This window comes from Microtus ochrogaster, chromosome 10 (genome assembly GCF_000317375.1).
Source record: "Microtus ochrogaster isolate Prairie Vole_2 chromosome 10, MicOch1.0, whole genome shotgun sequence".
Lineage (NCBI taxonomy): Eukaryota > Metazoa > Chordata > Mammalia > Rodentia > Cricetidae > Microtus > Microtus ochrogaster.
Genome location: NC_022016.1, coordinates 45,098,656 through 45,120,394, shown reverse-complemented (window position 1 = coordinate 45,120,394; position 21,739 = coordinate 45,098,656). Strand labels below are relative to the sequence as shown.

The window sequence follows — 21,739 nt, the reverse complement described above, 5'->3', positions numbered from 1 at the left end:
CTCCTCCTCCTCCTCCTCCTCCTCCTCTCTTCCTTCCATGACTCTGTATTATCACTCAGACCCACCTTCCTTCTCTCTCCAGTGTCTCACAAGGCAGCTCTCTGGTCCATCTGTCCAAACATATGGACTTTTTCTTCTTTGTTTCCCTCTGTCCATCCTGCCCCCAATATGCCTCCTGGTTGAACCTGGTCCAGTAGGTGGCCAGGACAGCTCTTATAGACCTCAAGGTTGAGGACCCCTTGGGCTACCTGTCTTATTCCCTTGCCATTTCCTCTTGGCCCCTGGGATCTGGGGGCTCCCTTTCACATGCCCACCTTTCTTCGCCCTCCGCTGCCCAGGGTGGTGTAATCTAAGTTGGGTTGCTGGGAGAGGAAGATTGGAGAAGCCACCTGGCTGGGACTGCTCATACCTTCAGGGCACAGTATCCCTGGGAATCCTCTAAAGAACAGCCTAGATCTGAGCAGCCAAGGTGATAACAAGCCTGTCCCTCCTACTGAGATGGCCCATCAGAGGGAAGGACATTTGTCCCAGAGTAGATCTGGGTTTGGAATTCTGACATTGTCCTGGCATGCTGACCTTGGATTTCACATCTGAGTCAGCAAAATGGACAGGCTGACAACGGGTCCTGGGTCCTGGTCCTCGGTGCTCAGTCACCATCAGACTACCGTCAGTGGGGACAAAAAAGGCTTGGGATGTAGTTCAGTAGTAACACAATTGCCCAGCACCTACCTACAAGGCACTGAGTTCTATGCCCAGCAGGGTAGAAACCAAAGAGAACCATTACTTCAGCCGCTACATACAGTAATCATATCAGGATGTGATATGCAGCTCAAAGCAGAGCAAAACCCCAATGGCGGCAGCTACTTCACCCCAGAGATAGCAAGATTGAATGAAGTTGGCTGGGAGTCGGGTGAGCCCCCTGGGAGCTCGGGGAAGGATGCTGGAGAGTTTCAGGCCGGGAAGGCATGTCTGTGGCTGGAAGGGAAAGGGAGCCCTTTGGGTAAGGATCAGGGACTTCTGCCCCTGGGCACCACATCTCAATTTCAGCCTGGACATGTCCCCTTTATGATAAGACACTTGCCAGGGCCCTCATGGGACCTTAATCCTCTGATGCCTCTGGTCAGACAGCCCTGGTCTGATGAGAGGGTCTCGCTCATTTGGCCTCAGGCCAGCTCTGCTTGGCAGTCCTCTGGGCCTGGGGAGCAGAGGTCTGCGCTACAGCAGGATGGAAGGACAGAGAGAGGGCGGGGTGGGTCTCCTGTCCCCTTGGCCATTGTTGTCTTACCCACAAGGCTGCTGATGTTTCTGTTTTGGACCCATGACTAACCAAGCTCTGTCAAGACATCGCCCTGGCTCAGCAGCAGAAACAGGTTCAGAGAAGCCTAATAACAAGTCTCTCTGTCAGCCAAGATTCAGGGCCTCTCCAGGTGCCATGTAAGACAGAGGCTATTCCAGGGTGTCGCCCAGCTCTGAGATGTCTGGGGACAAAGTGTCAGTGCAGTTCCCAACAGACTCTACTGACAGGCAATTGTGTTTTTCCTTTTCGGAGGGAGTGATGTGTGGTTGTGGTTGTGGTTGTGTGTGTGTGTATGTGTGTGTGTGTGTGTATAAGAGAGAGAGAGAGCTGGCATGCACGCATGCATGCATGCATGACCATACACATTTTCACGTGTGTGGGTGTGTATTCACATGCCTGGGTATACATGTGAAGACCAGAGGTGGGTAAATGGATATCAAGTGTCTTCTTTTTTTAAAGAAATACTTATTTATTTTTACTTTATGTTCATGGGTGTATCTGTATGCCTGTAGCGCCCACAGAGGCCAGAGGGGCCAGAGGGGCCAGAGGGGCCAGAGGGGCCAGAGGGGCCAGAGGGGCCAGAGGGGCCAGAGGGGCCAGAGGGCATCAGATCCTGGAGCTAGAGAGAGAGTTATGAACTGCCAGGTTGGTGCTGGGAATTGAACCTGGATCCTCTGGGAAAGCAGCAGTGCTCTTAACCACTGAGCCATCTCTGCAGCCCTTGCAAGTATCTTCTTTAATCGCTTTTCACCTTATGAGACAAATATTCTCACTGAACCCGTGCTTACTGTTCAGGCTAGACCAACTGTCCAGAGAGCCCGAGAGGTTTTTCTCTATCTGTTTCCCTGGACTGGGGTTACAACTGTTCCATGTCACACAGAGTTTTAGGTGGGTGCTGGGGACTGAACTTGGGTCCTCCTGCCTTGTATAGTAAACACTTTATCAACTGAGCCATCTCTCCAGCCTGGGGGAGGGGACTGCCCCTTGTAAAAGTTCCCTTGCCTCTTTCTTCCACACAGTGGGACTGTTGGAATGTTCCACTTGCTCTCAGAGTCATATTATAAAGAAAAGGGGGTTGACATGCCTTTGAGGTATACAGGCGACCCAAGCATATGAAACCAGGAAGGTCTTTGGCAGGGTCTCCCAGCCATGCTGGGCAATATTGCCAGTATTAATCCAGTGCTCTGGGGTGCCAGGCTGCCAATGGGCTCCCTCAGGTACTTAGTGCCATCTTGAAGAGCAGGTTCCTTGTGCCCACTGCAGACCTGTCATGACTGTCATGGACTGATCTGGGAGTTGAGTTTTAACAAACACCCTAGATTCTTTTGATGCCCATCTCTGGAAAACCCTGGTGCCGATCTTCTCTCTCTTGCCTGTGAAGGATCTGCTCTGCTTGCATCATCCCAGCATCCACAGGTGCTCACTAACTCTCATAACTTCCCCTTCCAGTCCTGGCTGTCAGGACTCCTGAGCCGAATCCAGTTCCTTTGACCCTTGCTTCTGCCACCAGGCACACGAAAAGCTCTCTGTGCCAACACCATGGTGAGAAGTTGTCCATCATGGGGTCCCTGAAGTTTCCTATCAATGGGGCTTTTCTAGACCCTATTGCCAAGGACAGAGAGCCTAGACCAGCCTCCTAGAGACCTGACTGTCATGCCAAGAAGTATGCCCCTGGGTGGAGGTGTCTAGGACCCACAGACCACCCCCTACTTTATCTCGGGTATGCCTTCCTCTCTGAAGGCTTCTGTCTCAGTGGTGGCTTCTTGCTTCTTGGAGGCAGGGTCCAAACAAGGCTGGTCCACTTTCTGTCCCTAGTACTGAGCATTTACCGGGTCCCTGCTATGTGTAAAGCTTTGTGTTGGGGACACAGGACAACAGACAGCCTGGACCATGCTCTACAGAGGGAACAAGAACTATCCAGAAAGTTAGAAGGCAAAGCTAGTGCTACAAGCACAGGAATGAGAGAGGCTGGGGAAAGTGGAGGGTGAAAGAGCTGAGGACCAAGAGTAGGCGGCCTTTGCTGGAGGCAGAGAATGTTGGAAAGAGGGAAAGTGCCTTGGTGGGGATGGGACAAGGAGGATTCCCGAAACTGCAAAGAGAAGGGGGCCTAGCCAGTATCACCGGATACACAACCCCCTGTCTTGGGTTCACCCCTGATGTCGGTACCCGGAGCTGCCCCCCATCCTGGGTCTCGGGACCAGGCTGGTTCTCAAAGCTGCTTCTGCTGCCAGTTGACTTGCTGCTGCACAGGATCCCAGGCCGGGCAGCAGGAATTAAGCAGGCTGCGGAGCCCAGTGAGTCCTTATCTCGGGGAGACAGTTGTTGGGAATCACTTTGACTGAGTGGTTTTGTCTCCCCGCATTTTCCACTGTCAGGCGGCCTCAGGCCATGGATCAAAGGCGCGGCAGCCGAAGCAGCAGCAGCGGAGCGGGAGGGGCCTCAGCTGCCCGCCCCGCCCCCGTCCTTGTCCCCATCCCGGTACTCCCGCTCCCCACCCCCACACAAGGCCTGGGGATCCTGCACCCAGATCGGCCTCAACGCAGTGTAGGTTAAATGAGCTGCCCAGAGAGATGAGGAATCGTGGCAGAGGTGAAGGAGGGACTGAAGATGAGGAAGGAGAGGCTCTCTGTTGAGCCAGGGAAAGGAAAGGTGCGGAGAAAAAGGAGAAATTAGGGCGGGCAACAGGGGTGGGGACTGGGACTGCCAGCAGAGAGGGAGGAAGAAAGGAAGAGGGTCTGAACTGAGGAATGAGGAACGTCCTGAGGGAGAAGGGCCTGCACCTGTGTTCAGGTATGCAGAAGAGTAAGATGGGGGGGACCCAAGAGGATGTGGGGATGGGGCCCATGAATCAAGAGACAGCGGGGGCTGGAGCCGAGGAAAGGATGGGGACAGGAGAGGAATGAACAGAAGCCACAGATACACTCTTAGCAGCTGTGTGCCTGAGAGAACATTCTGGGCTGGGACCTCAGGTGAGGGAGGTATGGGAAGAGGAAAGGAAAGGCTGCCCACGCTCCCTGGACAGTGCAGGCAGAGAGAATCCCCACAGCCAAGGTACATAGGAATGAGATCCCAGTCTGGCTTGCTCTTCCGAGGGTCTCCAACCACACCTGGGGGAAGCAGCCCAGACCTAGCTATCCCCAGGAGTTTCACACCAGGCAAGAGTCTCCAGTGCCTCTGCCCTTCGCTTTAGGAGAAAGAACTCTGTGGGTGGTCGAACAAAGGAACACCTGTCCCAAATGAGAAGGGTGCTAAAGGAAGTGTCCCAGCTGGGGAGAGAGCCAGAGCGGTTAGGGGAGACCCTTGGTTAGAGAGGAGCCTGGAGCAGAGGGAACAAGATGGAGACCAAGAGCTGCTGAGAGCAGCAGGGAAGGAAAGGGATTCTGGGAAGCACAAGTTTCAGTCTAGGCCCACGCTGTTTGCAACCTTGGACCCCTTGTGGTCCTCAGCAAGGCACACAGGCTGTGCAGGTGCAATTTGGACACATGGTTCCTTAGACTCGCTTTCCATGGGGGGGGGGATACTGAGGCAGGAGAAAGGCTGCCTGGATCACACAGGTGTGGACCGACAGTGTTGTGGATACTCTTCCCAACCTCGGCCCTTTTCTGTCCTCTGCTCTTCGGTTGTCTCTGACCTCTGTTATTCTCCTTTAGAGCAGTCTGTGATCAACTAAGGTCAGAGAGTCCCACTGAGGGCTTTGCAAGATCCTACCAGAGAGCCAGAGAGGTGGCCCAGAGGATTAAGGACCTTGCACCAAACCTGAGAGCTGAGTTTGATCCCTAGGACCCAGAAAACCAACTCCATCAAATTGTCCTCTGGCCTCCATTGGCATATGTACACTGTGGTGCTCATATCATGCATGCATGTGCACATGCATAGAGTAAATAAACAAATATATATTTTTATACTCTCACCCATCTTTATGACATGCCCTGAGGAAGAGCAGTGTGTCTGGGGCCAGGCTGGCTGGATTCTGGTCCAGGCTCTGCCCTGTGTGTTAACTTTTAGACAGATTGCTTAACCTGCTCCACTCCTCTCCCTGCCTCCACTCGTGATGCAGAAGTGATCCCAGGGCCTCCTCCAAGGGGATGTTTTAAAGATGGACTAAAGTGGCCCACATACTGGGCTCAGCACACATCTGGCCTGGGGATGAGCATGCAAAAGAAAAAAAAATGTAATCATCATTATTACTACTTAAAAGCACTTGTCTAACAATTCAGGCACTTTCCATATGCTGATAAAAACTGATAAAAAAGCCTGAGGAAGTATGGCTAGCCCAGTAGGAGGGGGCCCAAAAAACATTTCCAGAAGGAGAAGTCTAAAAGAGTAAACGGGGCTGGGTTCCAGGGGATGGTGGGGTGGGGGTGGGGGAGCTGGCCCTATAACAAAGGGGCAGCAGGTGCAGGACCAGGAAGCAGGAAGAGTGTGGCCCTTTGGAGACCTTCAATGTGACCCCCCCCACCTCTCCTTTGTGGGGTCCTTGTGGCTTCTGGACAGTTCCTGCTTCCACTAGGAAGCCCAAGGACAGTTCTCAAGCTCCCCCTCCCCCCCGGCCAGCCTGTAATATTAATTGTTAACCTCCCTCGTTTTCTCTTCCCCATCTGCCCTGTACCTTCTCTCTCCGAGTCCCTGCATCACCCAGAAAGGAAGAGAAACTGGTCATTTGCATTCTTTCCCACCAAGCCAAGCAGCTCCAGAAAGCTAAACCCTTGGCCTTCTGGGAAGCGCAGCAGCCCCAGCTGGGGTACTGGCATGAGGTGGGAAACCGAGGCCCACAGCAGGGACACATCTCATCAGACCGCAGAGTGAGTCTGAGATAAAGCTCGGGAAGAGTTTCGATCTCTCAGTTTTTCTGACCGGTGACTGCCTGGGTTTGCAGAGGATTGGGCACAGCAAGACTTCTTCACAGTAGGATCTCGGCTCAGAGTGGGAGAAGCAGAAAGAACCCAGTTATTAAGTCCCTACCTTGTAAAGGAGTGGCAAGGGCTCTTTCCCTTGAATTTCTTCTTGCCTTCCTTTAGGTAGGGTCTCATCTATCCTAGGTCGGCCTTTAACCTGACATGTAGCCTAAGCGCAACCTGAACCTCTAATCCTCCTGCCTCTACCTCCTGAGTACTGGGATTACAGGTGCCCACTACCACGCTCTGTTTCTATCGTGCTGGGGATGGACCCCAGCTTCCTGCATGCTAGGCAAGCACTCTATCGACTGAGCTTCGCCCCCAGCCCCCCACTTAATTCTAAGGCTACAGATGAGTGGTGTGGACGAGGAGAGGGAGGCCCAGAAGGTAGGTTCAGGTAGGTTGTCTGTGGTCACACAAGTAGAGAGAGGAGCTGAAACGGAAACCCTGACAGACACGCAGACTGACACCACCGGTTCAGGCTGCATCTGTTATTGGCTGTCACAGTCTTTGCCATGATGCAGCCCTTCTGTCTTGCATATCTCCTCCACTCTTCCTGCCGAACCAGAAAACCCTCAGGATTGTCCACAATCAATTCTCCAGTGATGTTTGTGTGTGGGGGAAGAGTCATGATGAGGAGAGGAGAAGGTATCATCCTCCCCCAAATGCACCTCGCTGGAGCACAAGAGTCTTCCCATCCCTTCTTCCCAAGCCTCCCTGTGTACTGTGCCCAGTGAACTTGACAGGCATCATGAAGAATTCAAGTGCAGCTGCTTCCAAGTCCCTGTGGGAGCCGATCTCAGCTATGCCTCATCAAAGTCTGCAGGCCTGGGGTGGACCAACCATTCCTGGTGACCTACTATGTTCTGGATGCTGAGAATGACAAGCGATACCAAGCGACAGTGTGTTGAGAAACATGGAGATGTGGAGTCCCACAGAAACTCTTGTCCCTCCTGATGCCCCTGGCCCCACACAGGAACAGAGGGTGGCTCTGGTCACAGTTCTCCCATGGGTGCACGGGGACACTTAGATAGATGTAGTAATTTCTATAGTAGGCTAAGCTGCAGCTCTTTCGGGTTTCATTCCAAAAGAGGGCCAGCAGACTTAGCCATTGTCCTTTCAATCATCAAAGAGTCCCCAGTGTCACCCTGAAAGCCAAACCACAAGTCATTCACCCTGATCAGCACAGGCATGGTACCCGCACCTCAGCTAGCTACCCAGAGGTTTCCCATTCTGTTTTAGGGAGTCAGTCCCCACCGTTGGCCCCCCTTTGTTCCCTCCACCCAGGATAAAGGGCAAGAGCAGAGACATAAACAGAGCTCTGTTTTCACTGGAGGCGTCTGCCCATTCTCTCCCTGAGGACCAGAGCCGTGGCCTCTGATGGATGAAAGCAGGTGGCTGTGTCAGAAGCAGCAGCCAGTGGGAAATAACTCAGCTTTTCCACGGAGGTGGCTGACCTCGGACAAAGGCAGAATGGCTGGATAGCAGGCACTGGCAGGGTCTGGGCCCTGGCAACGGAGGCTCAGTATATCCAGGCCGGGACAAAAGCTGGCCACCAAGACCATTGGCTCATACCTCTGCAGTGGCTAATTCCTTGCCAGAGCTGGCCAGGCCCAGAATGCTGGTGGGAAGGAGAGATGCAAGGGACCCCTGGAGAGCACAGTGATGGTGACATGTTCCCCAGCTGCTGCCCCATCTGGCTTTAACTGGGGGCTGGCAGGTGTGGCCTGCATGTCTAAGAGATGGACTATTGCTGGGTATGGGGAAAGCCAGTTGAGGAGGGCAGATGGGAAAAAAATGATACTGGGCTTTGGATCCAACAAAGTCCAGCCACAGACTCCTGGTCCTGTCTGGAAACTGACCCCTGACCCTACACTGGCACTGCCAGTCATGACGAGAAACGGGGCAGGGAAGGGAGGGTGGGAATGATTCCATTGACTGTCCTCTGACCCTGGGAAGCCACGCAGAGTCTGAGTTATCTCAGCCTTCCCTCTCAGCTCGCCTTCTGGGGAGCACAGTGGGGAACCTCCCATGCTTTCTGTACAGCAGGGCCGCCTGCACCCCGGCATTGCTATTTCCAGGTTGGGTCGGCTGAGCACACCACACTGTTCTAAGGAAGAAACCAGCACAGCCATTTCCCAGCCAACCAATAGGGCTGAGAGAGAGGGCAAGGAAGGGGGAAGGAGGGAGGGACAGTTTGGAGGCTGAGGCATAGAGGTGTAGAGAATGCACATTTAACAAGCACCTACTGTGTGCCAAGTCCTTTGCTCAAATCTCCATTCTCCTCTGAGAACCAGGGAGAATGTCCCTCCTTCTAGGTGAGGCAAATGAAGCCCAGAGAGGTTAAGTAAGCTGCCCTGGGGTCACACAGCATAGTAAATAATAGAATCAATAATAATAGAAACTTGGTGTCTACCTTGAGGTTTCTTCCAACCCAGCCAAGTTCCACTTGTGGGGCCTGAGTGGAAGGTTCCCTGAGAAAAGGGAAGCATAGAGACCCTGCGCTAAGGCAGAAGGAAGGAAGCCAATGCCGGGAGAGACACCTAAGAAGGGAGGAGAAGGAAGTGCTGGGTGGGAGGGGGTGCAGAGGAGACTCTGGCTAGGGTTAAAGCCCTGTGTCCCTACAACCTGCTAAGCCTGAGAAATGAATTCCGATCCCTCCAAATCCCAACCTTGGAAGATCTCGTTTCAGGGGAGCAGAAGATCCTTCACGCCTCCTCCTGATGCCCGGGTAATGCCAGGATGCCCCCAATCTGCTTTGAGGAATGGAGGATTAAGAATAATAAAAAAATTGCAATAAAATATGTGTGAAGGAGGGGGTAATTGTGGACAAACGCAGCATTCAAATTCATTTTTCAGCTCTTTTACACACCATTTCAATCTTATTTTCTGCTTGTTAATGAGATCTTGTTGCCTGGGCTAGGCAAACCTTCCAGTATCAGGGCATAATTGCACGTAATTTTCTCTCCTACCAATGATTTGCATCAGGTTTTTAAAAATTCTGGGCTATTGAACACCCCATGATCCCCCCTACACCGCCCCTTCTTCCTGCCCCCATGTCTCTCGCTCCCTCCTCCTTCCTCATCCCTGGTCCAGCAAGACTCATTTTAAATGCTTATTAGAAACGCAATGTCACCAATAAAGGGGTGGGGACAAAGAGGAAGTGAGAGGAGAAAGAGGCTGGAAGTCTCTTGTACAGGTGAAATCCGTCCCAAGAGTCAGCGGACTGCCTTGCTTTTGTCTTATTGAAGGTCAGGAGTGGTGCGGTTCGGAGGTCAAGTAGATCTCAGTCAGAACCCCAGTTCTACGCTCACTGGCTCTGAGGCCCTTCTGTGAATTTCTTAACCTCTCCCGAAGACTACCTCCCCAACAGGAGGAGTGTTGTGGGACTTGAATGTCTTCAAATAGGTCAGATGATTACATGGGCTCTGGTGTCAAGCGTCTGACCTTGCTGGTCTGTTTCCCCCTGGAGGCCTTGGACTGTGATGGAGGCAGAACTGGCCCCTGCCATTGAGAAGTACTTGGGAGTTGACATTTGTCAATAACCATGCAGTTCTAAAGCTCTGTCTAGGGAGGAAAGGAATATTGCCATTTGAGGATGCCAGTTTGGAATCCAGATCTGCCCTTAGCAGCCCCTGTGGCCTTGGACCTCAACTTCCTTGTTTGGATCATCACACAAAGCTTCTCTTATATGGACCATTGTATCAACTTCATGGGGCAGATACAACCCAAGAGCAAGGTGGACTCTGCAGGCAGGCTGTCCCAGTCTTAGCTCTGATGCTTTCTAGAGTCTGGTAGAGACTGGCACAGCACCTTGGATGGATGGATGGATGGATGGATGGATGGATGGATGGATGGATGGGTGGGTGGATGATTAAATGAATGGACGTATGAGTGGATGGATAGATAGGTAGATGGAAATGTATATGGAGTGAATGGATGGTTGAATGGAAATATGAATAAATAAGATGAATAAATAGGTGTGTGGATAGGGGGATGGATAGTGTAGTGAATGGATAAATGGGAGGGAGTATGGGAGGGTGGAAGGGTAGATAGATAGATAGATAGATAGATAGATAGATAGATAGATAGATATATGGAAAAACTGTATTATGGATGGATTTGTGGATTTGTTGGTGGGTGGATAGGGGATGAGTGGGCAGGTGGTTGGATAGGAATATGAATAAATAAATGAGAAGATAAATGGGTGGGAGGGTAGGCAGGTAAATGTATAGACATATGGATGGATGTGTAAGTAGATTGATGGAAGGATGGATTGGATGGTAGATATATGAATGGATGGGTGGACTTGGTGGGTGAGTGAATGAATGGATAGACGAATAAATGAGATGATGGCTAGATGTGAGGCTGGTTGGGTAGGATGATGAATGGAAAAATGAGATTGAGGGAGGATGGATGATGGATGGATGAGGTAGTAGGTAGGTGGATGGATAGATGGGTGCCTGAATGGATGGATAGATGAATGAATGGATGGATGGATAAATGGATGGATGGATGGATGGATGGATTGATGATAAATGGGTGGGTGGATGGGTGGATGGATGAAAAATGGGTGGGTGGATGGATGGATGATAAATGGGTGGGTGGATGGATAGATGGATGGGTGGACGGATGGATGGATGATAAATGGGTGGGTGGGTGGATAGATGGATGGGTGGATGGATGGATAAATGGGTGGGTGGATGGATGGATGGATGGATGGATGGATAAATGGATGGGTGGATGGATAGATGGATGACCCTGGATGGCATAGTCTTCCCACCTGCAGAATGGAAGTCATAAGACAACTGCCAGAATTCTAGGAATGGAAGCAAGTACCACATTTTGCTACTTCTATGCCTGGGCCTGAATTCAGCATTAACTTTGTGTTGATGGTCACTGTAATTAGCACTGAGCTATTTGTTCATTTATTTACGTTTATACTGCTAGAGGTCAAGTCCAGAGCCTAGTGCAAGGTCAGCAACACTGTCTCTGAGCCACACTCCCTCCCCCAATCCATTAGGGTGCCGTATAACTACTCGAGGCACAGGAGGGAAAAGGAAGAAGGAGCCAAGAAGAGGAAAGGACAAAAGGGCTTGATTTGCTGAGATCATGGTCATGTGACTCATGGCCCTCCTACAGACTATTTTGGAGGAAACTAAATATGGAGAGGGTCAAAGAAGATGATGGTGAGTGAGGGTGTGAGGAGTAAGAGTGAGCTGTGACCATGCCACCTTCTGTGACACAGCAGCAAGAGCCCTTGACTCAGGGTCTAGAGTGTGACTTTGCGAGACTCTTGGCACACCAGGCCTCCCCGGACCTCAGTTTCCACTCCCAAGTCCATCCACCAATGGTGGGTGAGAAGGGAGCATAGGGAATGACTTCTCCCCTTAGATCCCACAAGTGTGCCCCCAAAGAGGCCCAGCGCAGGCCCCCTGCCTGCAGCCTGAAGTCCCCTATGTGGCAGAACTTCGCTCCTGTCCTGACTCTTTTCTTGGATTCTGGATGGATATGTTTGGCTGCCCGTCACAGCCTCTTGACACCTGTCGCTACATCCCACTGGGACCTCAACAAGGGAGGCCATCTCATCAGGACACCTGAGACAAGAAATGTGTCTCTGCCATGTTTCTCCTAAGATCAGGGGTTCTGCTTTGCCATCAGATTGGGACCCTTCCATCAGGCTGGTCTCTTCCTTGTCCTGTAGGCCTTTCACGCTGTTCCAGTTCCAGAAGAACTGGAAGCAAAAGTCCATCTTATCTACCTGCAGTGCTGAGAACCTGAAGGACTCACCTTGCAAAGGCTGCCTGCCAACCTCCCTGCCAACCTCCCTGCCAACCTGCCTGCCTTCCCTCTCCTCTCTCCCAACAGTGTCTCTTGTAGCCCAGGCTGGCCTTCAGCTCATCATGTAGCTCATTATGTAGGGAAAAAGAGATCTTAGCTAAAGCATGGAAGAGGTCTGTTTTCCCACAGGCAGCCACAGACCACCAGCAAGATATGCATGCTGGTCCCATCCCTAAGTTTCCCAGCTTCAGCCACACACAGGACCCCCTTTGGTTTCTGGAAAAACAAAAACGCCTTCCAGCTTGCATGGCTAACACTATCCAGGTGTCAGGGGCCAGATCTCTGATTCTGGGTGATAGTGTGCTAATCTAGCTCAGCTCAGGTGACACACTCCTAGCGGGCCTAGGTGAACCATGGGGGAGTTTCCTATTGGGGACAGAGGACAAGGGACGTCAATTTGTACTATGAATTGTCCTCCCTCCCTGCAACAGATCCCTCCCAAGACCCCAGAGCCATGAAGATGAGAGTTCACTCTGAGTTAAGTGGCGACTTTGAAACGCTGAGACTTTTGACTTCCAGACTCCATTCAAGCCTTGCTGTTCTGAGGGTACCCTTGCCACCCTAGGTCAGTTATAATCATCAGTAGATGGACGCACACGCACGTAATCATCCACATACCTCAGCTGTGTTTCTGGTAGGCTATTAGGAATAAACTCTGTAAACAGGGCAAAGCTGAGGTACCCAGATGTACATTGGCCCCAGAGCAGCAGAAGGAGGCTCTCTGCCTCCCCCAAAGACTGCACCTTCTCCCGCATAACACAGCTGTTCAGATCAGTTTGCCCGCCTTGCCAAGCCTGGCTTCTGCAGACGGGAGGAAGAGGGACATAGCAGGTGGGAGGTAGGATAAACTTCTTTCCTCAGGGGACTTGGGAGCCTGTTACAACTACAGAAGCAAGCACAGCAACTCCTAAAAAAAAAATCACTCAGACTCCAAGCATCAGGTCTGCTCAACAGACCCACCGAGAGCCACTCCAAGCTCTTTGTTATTGTTCCATCTTTTCCCAAAGCCTTGACTCCATTAGGTCATGAGTGACTGAGCCAGCAAGGACACACCAATGAGTTTCTAAGTTCTAATCTAGAGTTGAGTTTCTGGCCCAGCACCTTGGCAGCAATTCTCTCCACCAATAGGAGTGATCCCTTTCTCCCAGTGATTGGTCACTCCTGACAACAAACAAGGCATGGAGTGAGTGTCAGCTGGATCTAGGAAGAACTCTTGGTTCTAGATTCAAACCCGGAGCCTAGCTTCTCCTGCTCACTGTAGGAAAGTGCCTGGGGCACACGAAGGCACCATGGGTCAGTTATCAAGCCTGGAGTGGCTGTTGGGCTAAGAGTGGGTCCTATAATCAGTCCCTGCTGATTTGAGGGAATCTTGGCAGCAAGAGGAAGCCATGATCACAACACAGGCAAGGAAAGGAAGAAGAAACATTCGTTTCCCATTCAAATTCTCTCAGGGTCCCCAGGCCCAGAGGCTTCCCAAGGCCACTGAGTTCTGAGTAACACATTTCCCCTGTGGGAGAAAAACAGCCTGGGTTACCCTTGAGTCCTTCTGGTTGGGCCAGCAGGAGTCTGGCAATGAGACTCCCCAAATGGAGCAAAGAGGCCACCTACCTGAGGAGACAGGCCGTTGCTGACAGGGTTCATGTGGTTGGAGGGGGCCCCCGGGTTCATGAAGCTGTCCGAGTAGCTGGAGAAGCTGTGGCGGGCTCCATAAGCAGAGCTGGTGTCAGCTGCTGCAGCGGCTGCAGCCAGTCCACCCTGATGCATGGTTGATGGTGGAAGGGGCTGGGGCCTGTGAACTGTGCTGCCGCCATCTGAGGAGAGACCCAGAGAGGTCCTAAGCAAGTGGCAAAGCAGCCTTGGGACCCTCCCACCCAGACATGCCCTCTGGAAAGAAGGGACCAGCTTCTCAAGTGGCTTGGAATGAAACAAGCTGGTTCTCAGGCAGTCCTATAGACTGGCTCGGGCTTGACTGCCACCCAGCTGACATCCAGATGACCTCAGACAAATTGCACACAGATAGGCCCTGGCACTTTGTGTTAGGTATACAGTAGGTGCTCAATAAATGGATTGCGAGTTGCACCTGCAGAGGACTATAGTCTACCCAAACTTGCCCTGTTAGCATTTTGAGGGTAATGCGGACCTGTCAGGTGCCTTCATTTACACTGGAGAAGAGTTCAAAGCAAGAGTGAGTCCTAGCTTATAGGGAGAGGGGACAGGGGCCTCTGGGGTTCAGTCAGCTTGGGCTAGAGTCAAGGTCAATCAATGAGTGAACTATGCTTGAATTCTTTTCCTTTTTTTAAAGTTTGTTTGTTTATTTATTTATTTTATGTACATGAGTGCTCTGTCCTTATACACACCAGAAAAGGGCACCAGATCTCATTACTTGTGAGCACCATATAGGTGCTGGGAATTGAACTCAGGACCTCTGGAAGAACAACCAGTGTTCTTAACCGCTGAGCCAGCCTGTGAACTATGCTTGAAATGATTGAACTAGAGTTGGTTTTCCTCGCAACCACTTACACTACACTATTTGGCTCAGTAGCATCCCTCTGCACAGGGACAGCTGTCTCCAGCACTGGCTTGATTTCTTATTGCAAATCATGGGCAGGGCTCTCTGCCTCCTTAACCTCTGGAATGTCAGCCTCCAGGTTCTTCAGGAGGCAGCCCTGTGCCTCAGAAGTCAAGAGGTTCCTCCTGTGTGCTGGGTTGGGAGCAAGATGCAGGGAGGGGGCATCTAGGAAAAATGGGAGGAAACATTTACTTTCGAGGGCCCTTGGGTATCCTGGGCTCTCTCCCTGCCACCTCCCTCCCTCGGCATTCCCTTGCTGGGGTTGTGTGGCCTCTTAGAAGCTACCTGAAGAACTGCATCCAAAGGCTCTTCCTTCAATGAGGGGTCTCAGTGGCCCAGTGCAGCCCTGAAGGGTGGAGGGGTGGGAGTGGCTGGCTCTTTAGCCCTGAGTGACCAGAGTTTCAAGGTCATAACAATAGGACGGTTCGGGGCTGGAGAGATGGCTCAGAGGTTAAGAGCACTGGCTGCTCTTCCAGAGATCCTGAGTTCAATTCCCAGCAACCACATGGTGGCTCACAACCATCCGTACTGAGATCTGGCGCCCTGCTCTGGCGTGCGGGCATACATCGAGGCAGAATGTTGTATACATAATAAATAAATAAATCTTTAAAAAAAAAAACAATAGGATGGTTCGCTTTCTAATCGCAGACACTCACCTTGCGAGATGGTGGTGGTGGGGTAGGTAGAGTCCGGCAGCTGGTAGGGTGGCAAGGTGGGCATACCAGTGGGTGGGAAACCTCCAGGCAGAAGGTGGTTGAAGGCAGCCAGCTGGTTAGCTCCGGCCTGCTTGCGCCAGCGGGCACGGCGGTTACTGAACCAGACCTGAAGGGGAGAAGATGCTGAGCCTGCGTCCCTGAGGAGGGCTGAGGCATGGGTGAGGTGGTACCCAGTAGGCAGCTCCCAGCTGGTAAGTGTCTTCTTCCAAGAAGCAGAGGGCACCGTTGAACAGCCCAGGATGGTCTGCAGGGAGCTTCAAAGGCAGGGTCCCCTCACCACTATCCAGGGAGGTCTTTTAGAATGGCCCCTGTTTTACACTAAGAACTAGAGGGAGTAGGTGACAGCCACAGGCCAGGACAACAGGAGGCCTGGAGAAGTCTGTTAGCACTCTTCCCAGGCCTGTGCTCCAGCCCAAGGCCTCCAATCCTTGCTCTAAACCTCCAGCTCCTCCAGGAAGCCCTCCAAGAGAACATCACACATACTGAATGTCCTGAGTAAGGATGTCTTTGTCACCCAACTGTGTCAACTGAAGGCTGAGGCCCTGCCCTGCTCGCATAGCCTGGGCACTGCTAGAATAGGACATGCATAGGTCCACACATACAAGCATGCACACCAACACACACAACACACACACATGCGCGCATGCACTGCTGCGGGGGGGTTCCTTTCCACTTCTAGACTTTACACACGCTGCTCCCTTTCACCAGAGGCTGTTCTTGTGTCGGGCTCTTTGGCTTCCAGATGGAAAGTCCTCCTATGCCAACATTCTCACGGCTGCATCTAAGGTGGAGCAAGTGAGTCCTCAAGGGAGGCCCTGCTGGGTCCTTCCTCATGTGATTTTTCCATTTTTCTCCTCCTGGCTGAGTGATTCCTAGTTGTCCTTCAGGTTAGGGACATCCAGGGCAGAGGCCCTGCATCCCTTATGCCCTGCAGGGTGAGCATTCCATAGGTGCTCAATACCCAGTGAATAAACGAATGCTAAATAAAAGAAAGGAACAAGGGTGGAACAAGAGCTCTCCATGAGACTGTCCTCCAACTCCCTGTGTAGACCAGGCTTAAACTCACAGGGATCCCCCTGCCTCTGCCTCCTGAGTACTGGGATTAAAGGTGTGTTGGCTTACTGTGCTCTCTCTCTCTCTCTCTCTCTCTCTCTCTCTCTCTCTCTCTCTCTCTCACACACACACACACACACACACACACACACACACACACACTCTGACAAGGTCTCCTGTAGTCTAGGCTGGCTTTGAACTTGAAAGGTAGCCAAGGATAATGTTAAACTTCTGCTCTTTCTCCCTCCATTCCCAAGTACTGAGGTTACAGGTGTGTACCAACCTGTTTATACAGCACTGGGGATCAAACCAAGGGCCTTGTGCATGCTAGGCGAGCACTCTGCCCACTGAGCTACAAGCTCACCACAGTCCCTGACATCGTGTTGCTCTGCCTTTAATCACGTAACCCTAGAAGACAGCAGATCCTGCTGCCATGTCTCCATTTTGCAGAAAAGGACACTGGGACAGGGAGGATACATAGGGGCAGAATTCAACCACTCCCATCACCCACACGCTGAGATGAGATGTGCCAGGGTTGTGAGACCCCAGGAGCACAGATTCTTCAAAGCAGAGGCTAAGTGGCAAAACACATGGAACTGGAACATCCCAACAGCACTGAGAGCAGTGAGTCCCTGGCCCGCTACCCTCAGCAGGAACCCTTCGCCAGGATTCCTGATCCATGGATGTTGTGTTTTTTTTGGAACACTTCCATCTACAGGGGTCTCATCTCCTCACTGGGTATCGCGATGCCAATAAGGCCTCAGAACCCAAAGGAGTCTGGGTGACCACTGAGCTCCAACCCTAAGATCCTGAGCTCATTTGGAGGAGGAGGCTGAGCTGCTGAAGGGGGCTCAGCTGCTCAGTGGTGGGGTTGGAGGCTTTCCACCCGGGGCCTCTCCCTACAGACCCTTCTGTTGGACGTGAGTGCACATCCTGTGAGTTCTTGTCCCACCTCCAGGACTTCTAAGTGTCTGGATGCTTCTAGACTCCTCCCTTAGGGCTACCACTTCAGATTTGGGGTCAGCCTCTCTTAAAATTTTGTTTTTGGTTCTTCCTCTCTGCACTGTCCTACCCAGGGAGCTCACAGCCCCTGAGAGGAGAGAGACCCAGCGAAGCAATGGCTGGTGGCCTTTTTGTGGTTTGTCAAGGCTTGGCCTCCTCCATTCCCAGACCCCTCCCTCTTTGGACTTTGAGTGACATCTGTTTCTCTGTCCCTTGGGCCAACGAAAGCACTGTCCTGATGGCCAGGGACTTTTCTGAGAAGCTGCCAGGCTCTGGGTGGTGGGAAGCCACGAGGCTGCCAGACTAGGCTCTGAGAAGGCTGGGAGGAATGTGCCCAGGACAACAGCTGTTGCGAGGATCAAGCAGAGCGGGAAGGCAGTCTGCAGCTCCAGTGTCACCAGGAGGGGAGGGGATGGATGAGATGAGCTGGCTGCCTTTGCCTGCCCTCTTCCCCTTGAGGGTTGGAAAGTGGAGGAAGGTTCGCCAGCTCCTGGAGGGTTTAAGGCCAGTTTCTTCTAGGACTTTCCTTATTGCTTTCTAATTCCATCTTCGGGGTCAGCTTCCTTCTCTTGGGTACAGAAAGAATGGAAGCTTCTGTGTCAGCCAGGCCAAGATGCCACAGTCTAGCTCTGTGTCCCATGGGCCACCTCTCTGAGCTCCAGCCTCTGACGTAGGCTGGGGGAGTGGCCATCCCGACCTGAGTGCGAGCCTGAGGCTCCATCCCCTTCAACAGTGTGGCTTGTAGCCACGAGGTCGCTGAGGAGCGCCACTTCTCGGGATGACATGGTTTGAGGTGGCCCCTCTGCAGAGCCACCTCCTCTGGACATGAAGGTGACAGTCCAGGACAAGCCACTCATCAAGTCACCCTGCCCTCCCCCAAACTCCTCCATAGTCTTAGCCCTCTCCAGGCAGGTGCAGAGATGAGTCTAGTCTATGCTCTACAGAAGAGATCCCCAGTGCTCAGCCGGGAGGATGAGATGGGCTGCCCCTCTCCCTCTGCCACCCCCCCCCCAATGCAGACCTGAACCTCAGCCCATCACCAGACCCATTGATTAGGGACTATGTACTTCAGGTGTTTCGGGCCCAGAACATATCTTGCATTCTTCCAGCGATGGGAAACTCATTCCCTGCCTGAGGAAGACAGGCCTCCTGGGAAATTGCCCTCCTCCCAGGGAGGTTTGGAGACAGTGTGCCTGCCCTCTTCTCTGACTGACTACTCTTTCTCCTCTCCTTCCACTTCCCTTCCCGTTCTCCCTCTTCCTTTTCTTCCTTCTTCTCATCTCCCGCTGTGTCCCTCCTCCCCTTTGGACTCTCCACCTCTCTGTCAATCTATAAATCAATCAACTGACTCGTGCTTCCTGCTGAGTGCGTTACTATGCCCCTGAGCCCAGGATCACCCGCGGCAAACCCCTGGAAAAAGCACTACACTCGGGACCTGCTCTCAGTACCCCTGCCACCCCAGTCTCTGGCTCCAGCACCCCTGGAGCAAGCACTACACTCGGGACCTGCCCTCAGTACCTTCTCCACCCTATGCTCGGGCTCCAGCAAGCATCCAATTCTCCTTACCTGGACGCGTGCCTCCGTGAGTTTGGTCCTCTGCGCCAGCTCCTCTCGGGTATAGATGTCCGGGTAGTGGGTCCTCTCAAAGGCCTTTTCCAGTTCCTCCAGCTGCTCGGCAGTGAACGTGGTCCGGCTGCGACGCTGCTTGCGCTTCAGCGGGAGGTCAGGTTCTGACTCCACATCTGAGCCCTCATCCAGGCGATTCCCTACAGCCGGGCGACACAGTGGGCACGGGGTCATGCCTATGTCTTTCTCTGAACACTGCCCTGGGAATCCAGTCTCTCCTAAAGGAAAAAGGCTGCTTACCACATCAGGGCTTAGCAATAAAGGATGGGAGATAACCTCCATGCCCAGCCCGGGAGACTGGGGAAACACTCCTGCCCAACCATTCCCCTGCTTTTAAAGCCAGTCCCCTCCAGCTGGGCACTTTGATTATCTTCACCGACATCGATGCCCCTGACATAAGTCTTGATTACATACATTTCTCAAAACTCAAGGGATATGGCTCTGGGGGGGTAAAGGTGGCATAAACACTACCTGGAATTCAAGTCCCTGGAAACGATATGGTGAAAGGAGAGAACCCACTTGCAAGTACGCACAAATCCCTCCTACAAAATAAATAAATGTAAAATAAATTTTGAAAATTCCTCAAAGGATGATAAGCTCTGAGGCAGGAGTGGTTGGTTGTGTTTTATGGCACTGTCAGTAAGCCTGTCTTTAAGTGAAGTAGGAAAGCATAAACCAGTAAGCATGGAGCAACTCCACCTTTGGGGAAAACATGCAAGGTAAAGGCTTTGGTCTCACGTGTGTGTGTGCATGCGTGTGTGTGTGCATGCGTGTGTGTGTGTGCGCATGCGGAAGTCTGGGGCCAGGCTTATTCAGGAAGGGGCTATCAGGCCGGCTGAGCTCTGAGTCCAGCTGGGGAGGGGACTACAGAAATGGCTTGATCAGCCAGGCAGTGGTGGCTCGCTCCTTTAATTCCAGCACTGGGGAGGCAGAGGCAGGCAGATCTCTGTGAGTTCAAGGCCAGCCTGATCTACAGAGCTAGTTTCAGGACAGTCAAAGCTACACAGAGAAACTCTGTCTCGAAAAAACAGAAAAACAAAAAACCAAAAACTAGCTTGCTCAGTTGTTCCAGCGGTTGGGGCTAAGACCTGGGGAACAGAGCTGGCCTTGCATCCCCACCAGCGGCCCTGAGCCTCCTGCCCTTTTCCGGCCTGGTGGAGCCGATGAGAAGCAACTGAACCAGTCCTGTCTCTCCCTCTTTTTACCCTTCCTTCATCTTTCCCTGAACTTTGCTCTGCCATTGGGATCTATGGAGATTTTCTGTCCATTTATCCATCCATTCTCTCACTCATTCATTCATTTATGGACCATTTACTGAGTACCTACCATGCTTCTGTAGAGGCCAAGCGTGGGGGGGGGGGTAGACCTAGACTCTGTGCCTAGAGCACTCAGCCTAGGGCAAGCTAGAGAGACTCAGAGGCTGCCTGCTCACACTCTCAATGGAGAAACAGTCATAGAAAGGCAGGCTGAAGTGTCCAAAATCTCTGGGCAAGTGTCTACACTGCAGTTAGTCTATACTCTCCTCTCTGACCTACATACCAGCACACACTCAGATGCCCCTGGGATTGGCTACACAAGAGTCTAGGCCCTTCCCCCTCCCCCACCCTGACTCACAACACATTGAGAACAACAACAACAACAACAATAACAACAACAACAACAACAAAGCAGCAATTTTGAAGTCATGCCAGGCTGAGGAAAGAGGGGTGCCAAAGGCCCCGGGAGTCAAAAGTACAGAGATCTTTTTGCCGAAGGGCTGTGTCCACGGCCATGAGACAGGCGGCACAGGGAGGGGAAGAGTCTTAGCCAATGCCCTGACTTGGGCCGGATTCCTCCCCACCTCTTCCCTCTACCACTTTATCTTGATCACTGGGGACTCATCTCTGTAATTTAACGACCACTGCCAGGCTGTGTCTAATTGTGACACTATACTCCATGGTCAGAGAGCCAAAGGGTAGCCACAAAAAGTCAGAGTCAACCCTTCCTCTGCCCTTCTCGAGACAGCCTGCCAGCTGCCCACCCACCCTAGCTCTGATGAGAGCATCAAAGGTGGGCACACATGGCACCCTGGGGCTCCCTTCCCAGCACACATTGGGTTCAGAGCCAGACACACCAGTGATCTCAGTGTCCTGATGGGGACTAGGAGAGCAGTTAAGTCAGGGGAGCAAACAGGCACGACAAGATCAGGCTCCAGGGAATATTCCTCCACGTTACCCTGGATTCAGAACTCAGACACTGGCTAGGTAGATGGCAATCAGGACTGTCAGGAACAAAATTGTGGGCAGAGACCATCCTGCCAGCTGAGGGCTGAAACCCAAGGTGCTGTACCATGGCCAGACTCTTGCCCCTCCCTGAGGGCTGAAACCCAAGGTGCTGTACCATGGCCAGACTCTTGCTCCTCCTCACTCTTCTCTCCCTGCTTTCAGATTGCAGCCTTCTGAACAGACCATCGACTTCCTCCCTGACTCCCTGCCCCTCCCCTCCTTAGTAAGCCAGGACCCGTGGAGCTTTGTGCATCTCGAGGCACCAAACCCAAGCCCAAACTGAGGACAGCAAAGCAGAGCCCATAGGCTCCTGCTGTTTGAGAGAACTGGTCCTCTGGGATGAAGCGTTGCCATAACAACCCTCTGGATACTGAGGAGAACCTGTCTATCCCACTGCCCACAGAGATCCAAAGAGTTCTTAAGAGACCAAGGCTGCAGCCTACTTGTGACTTCAGTTTCCAACTCTCTGGCCCATC

At 52.4% G+C, this 21,739-nt stretch overlaps 1 protein-coding gene across 2 annotated transcripts in view; it reads right to left on the bottom strand.

Annotated features, from left to right (window-relative positions):
* The window catches only part of Pax7 (paired box 7), a 90,908-nt gene that overhangs the window by 22,879 nt on the left and 46,290 nt on the right, over nucleotides 1-21,739 (bottom strand). For both annotated transcript variants that reach the window (XM_005352934.2, XM_005352936.1), the window contains exons 5-7: nucleotides 18,940-19,139; nucleotides 15,259-15,424; nucleotides 13,642-13,844 (exon numbers count right to left, since the gene is read on the bottom strand). In XM_005352934.2, the coding sequence (XP_005352991.1) occupies nucleotides 13,642-13,844; nucleotides 15,259-15,424; nucleotides 18,940-19,139 (569 nt within the window). The remainder of the gene's footprint in view (nucleotides 1-13,641; nucleotides 13,845-15,258; nucleotides 15,425-18,939; nucleotides 19,140-21,739) is intronic.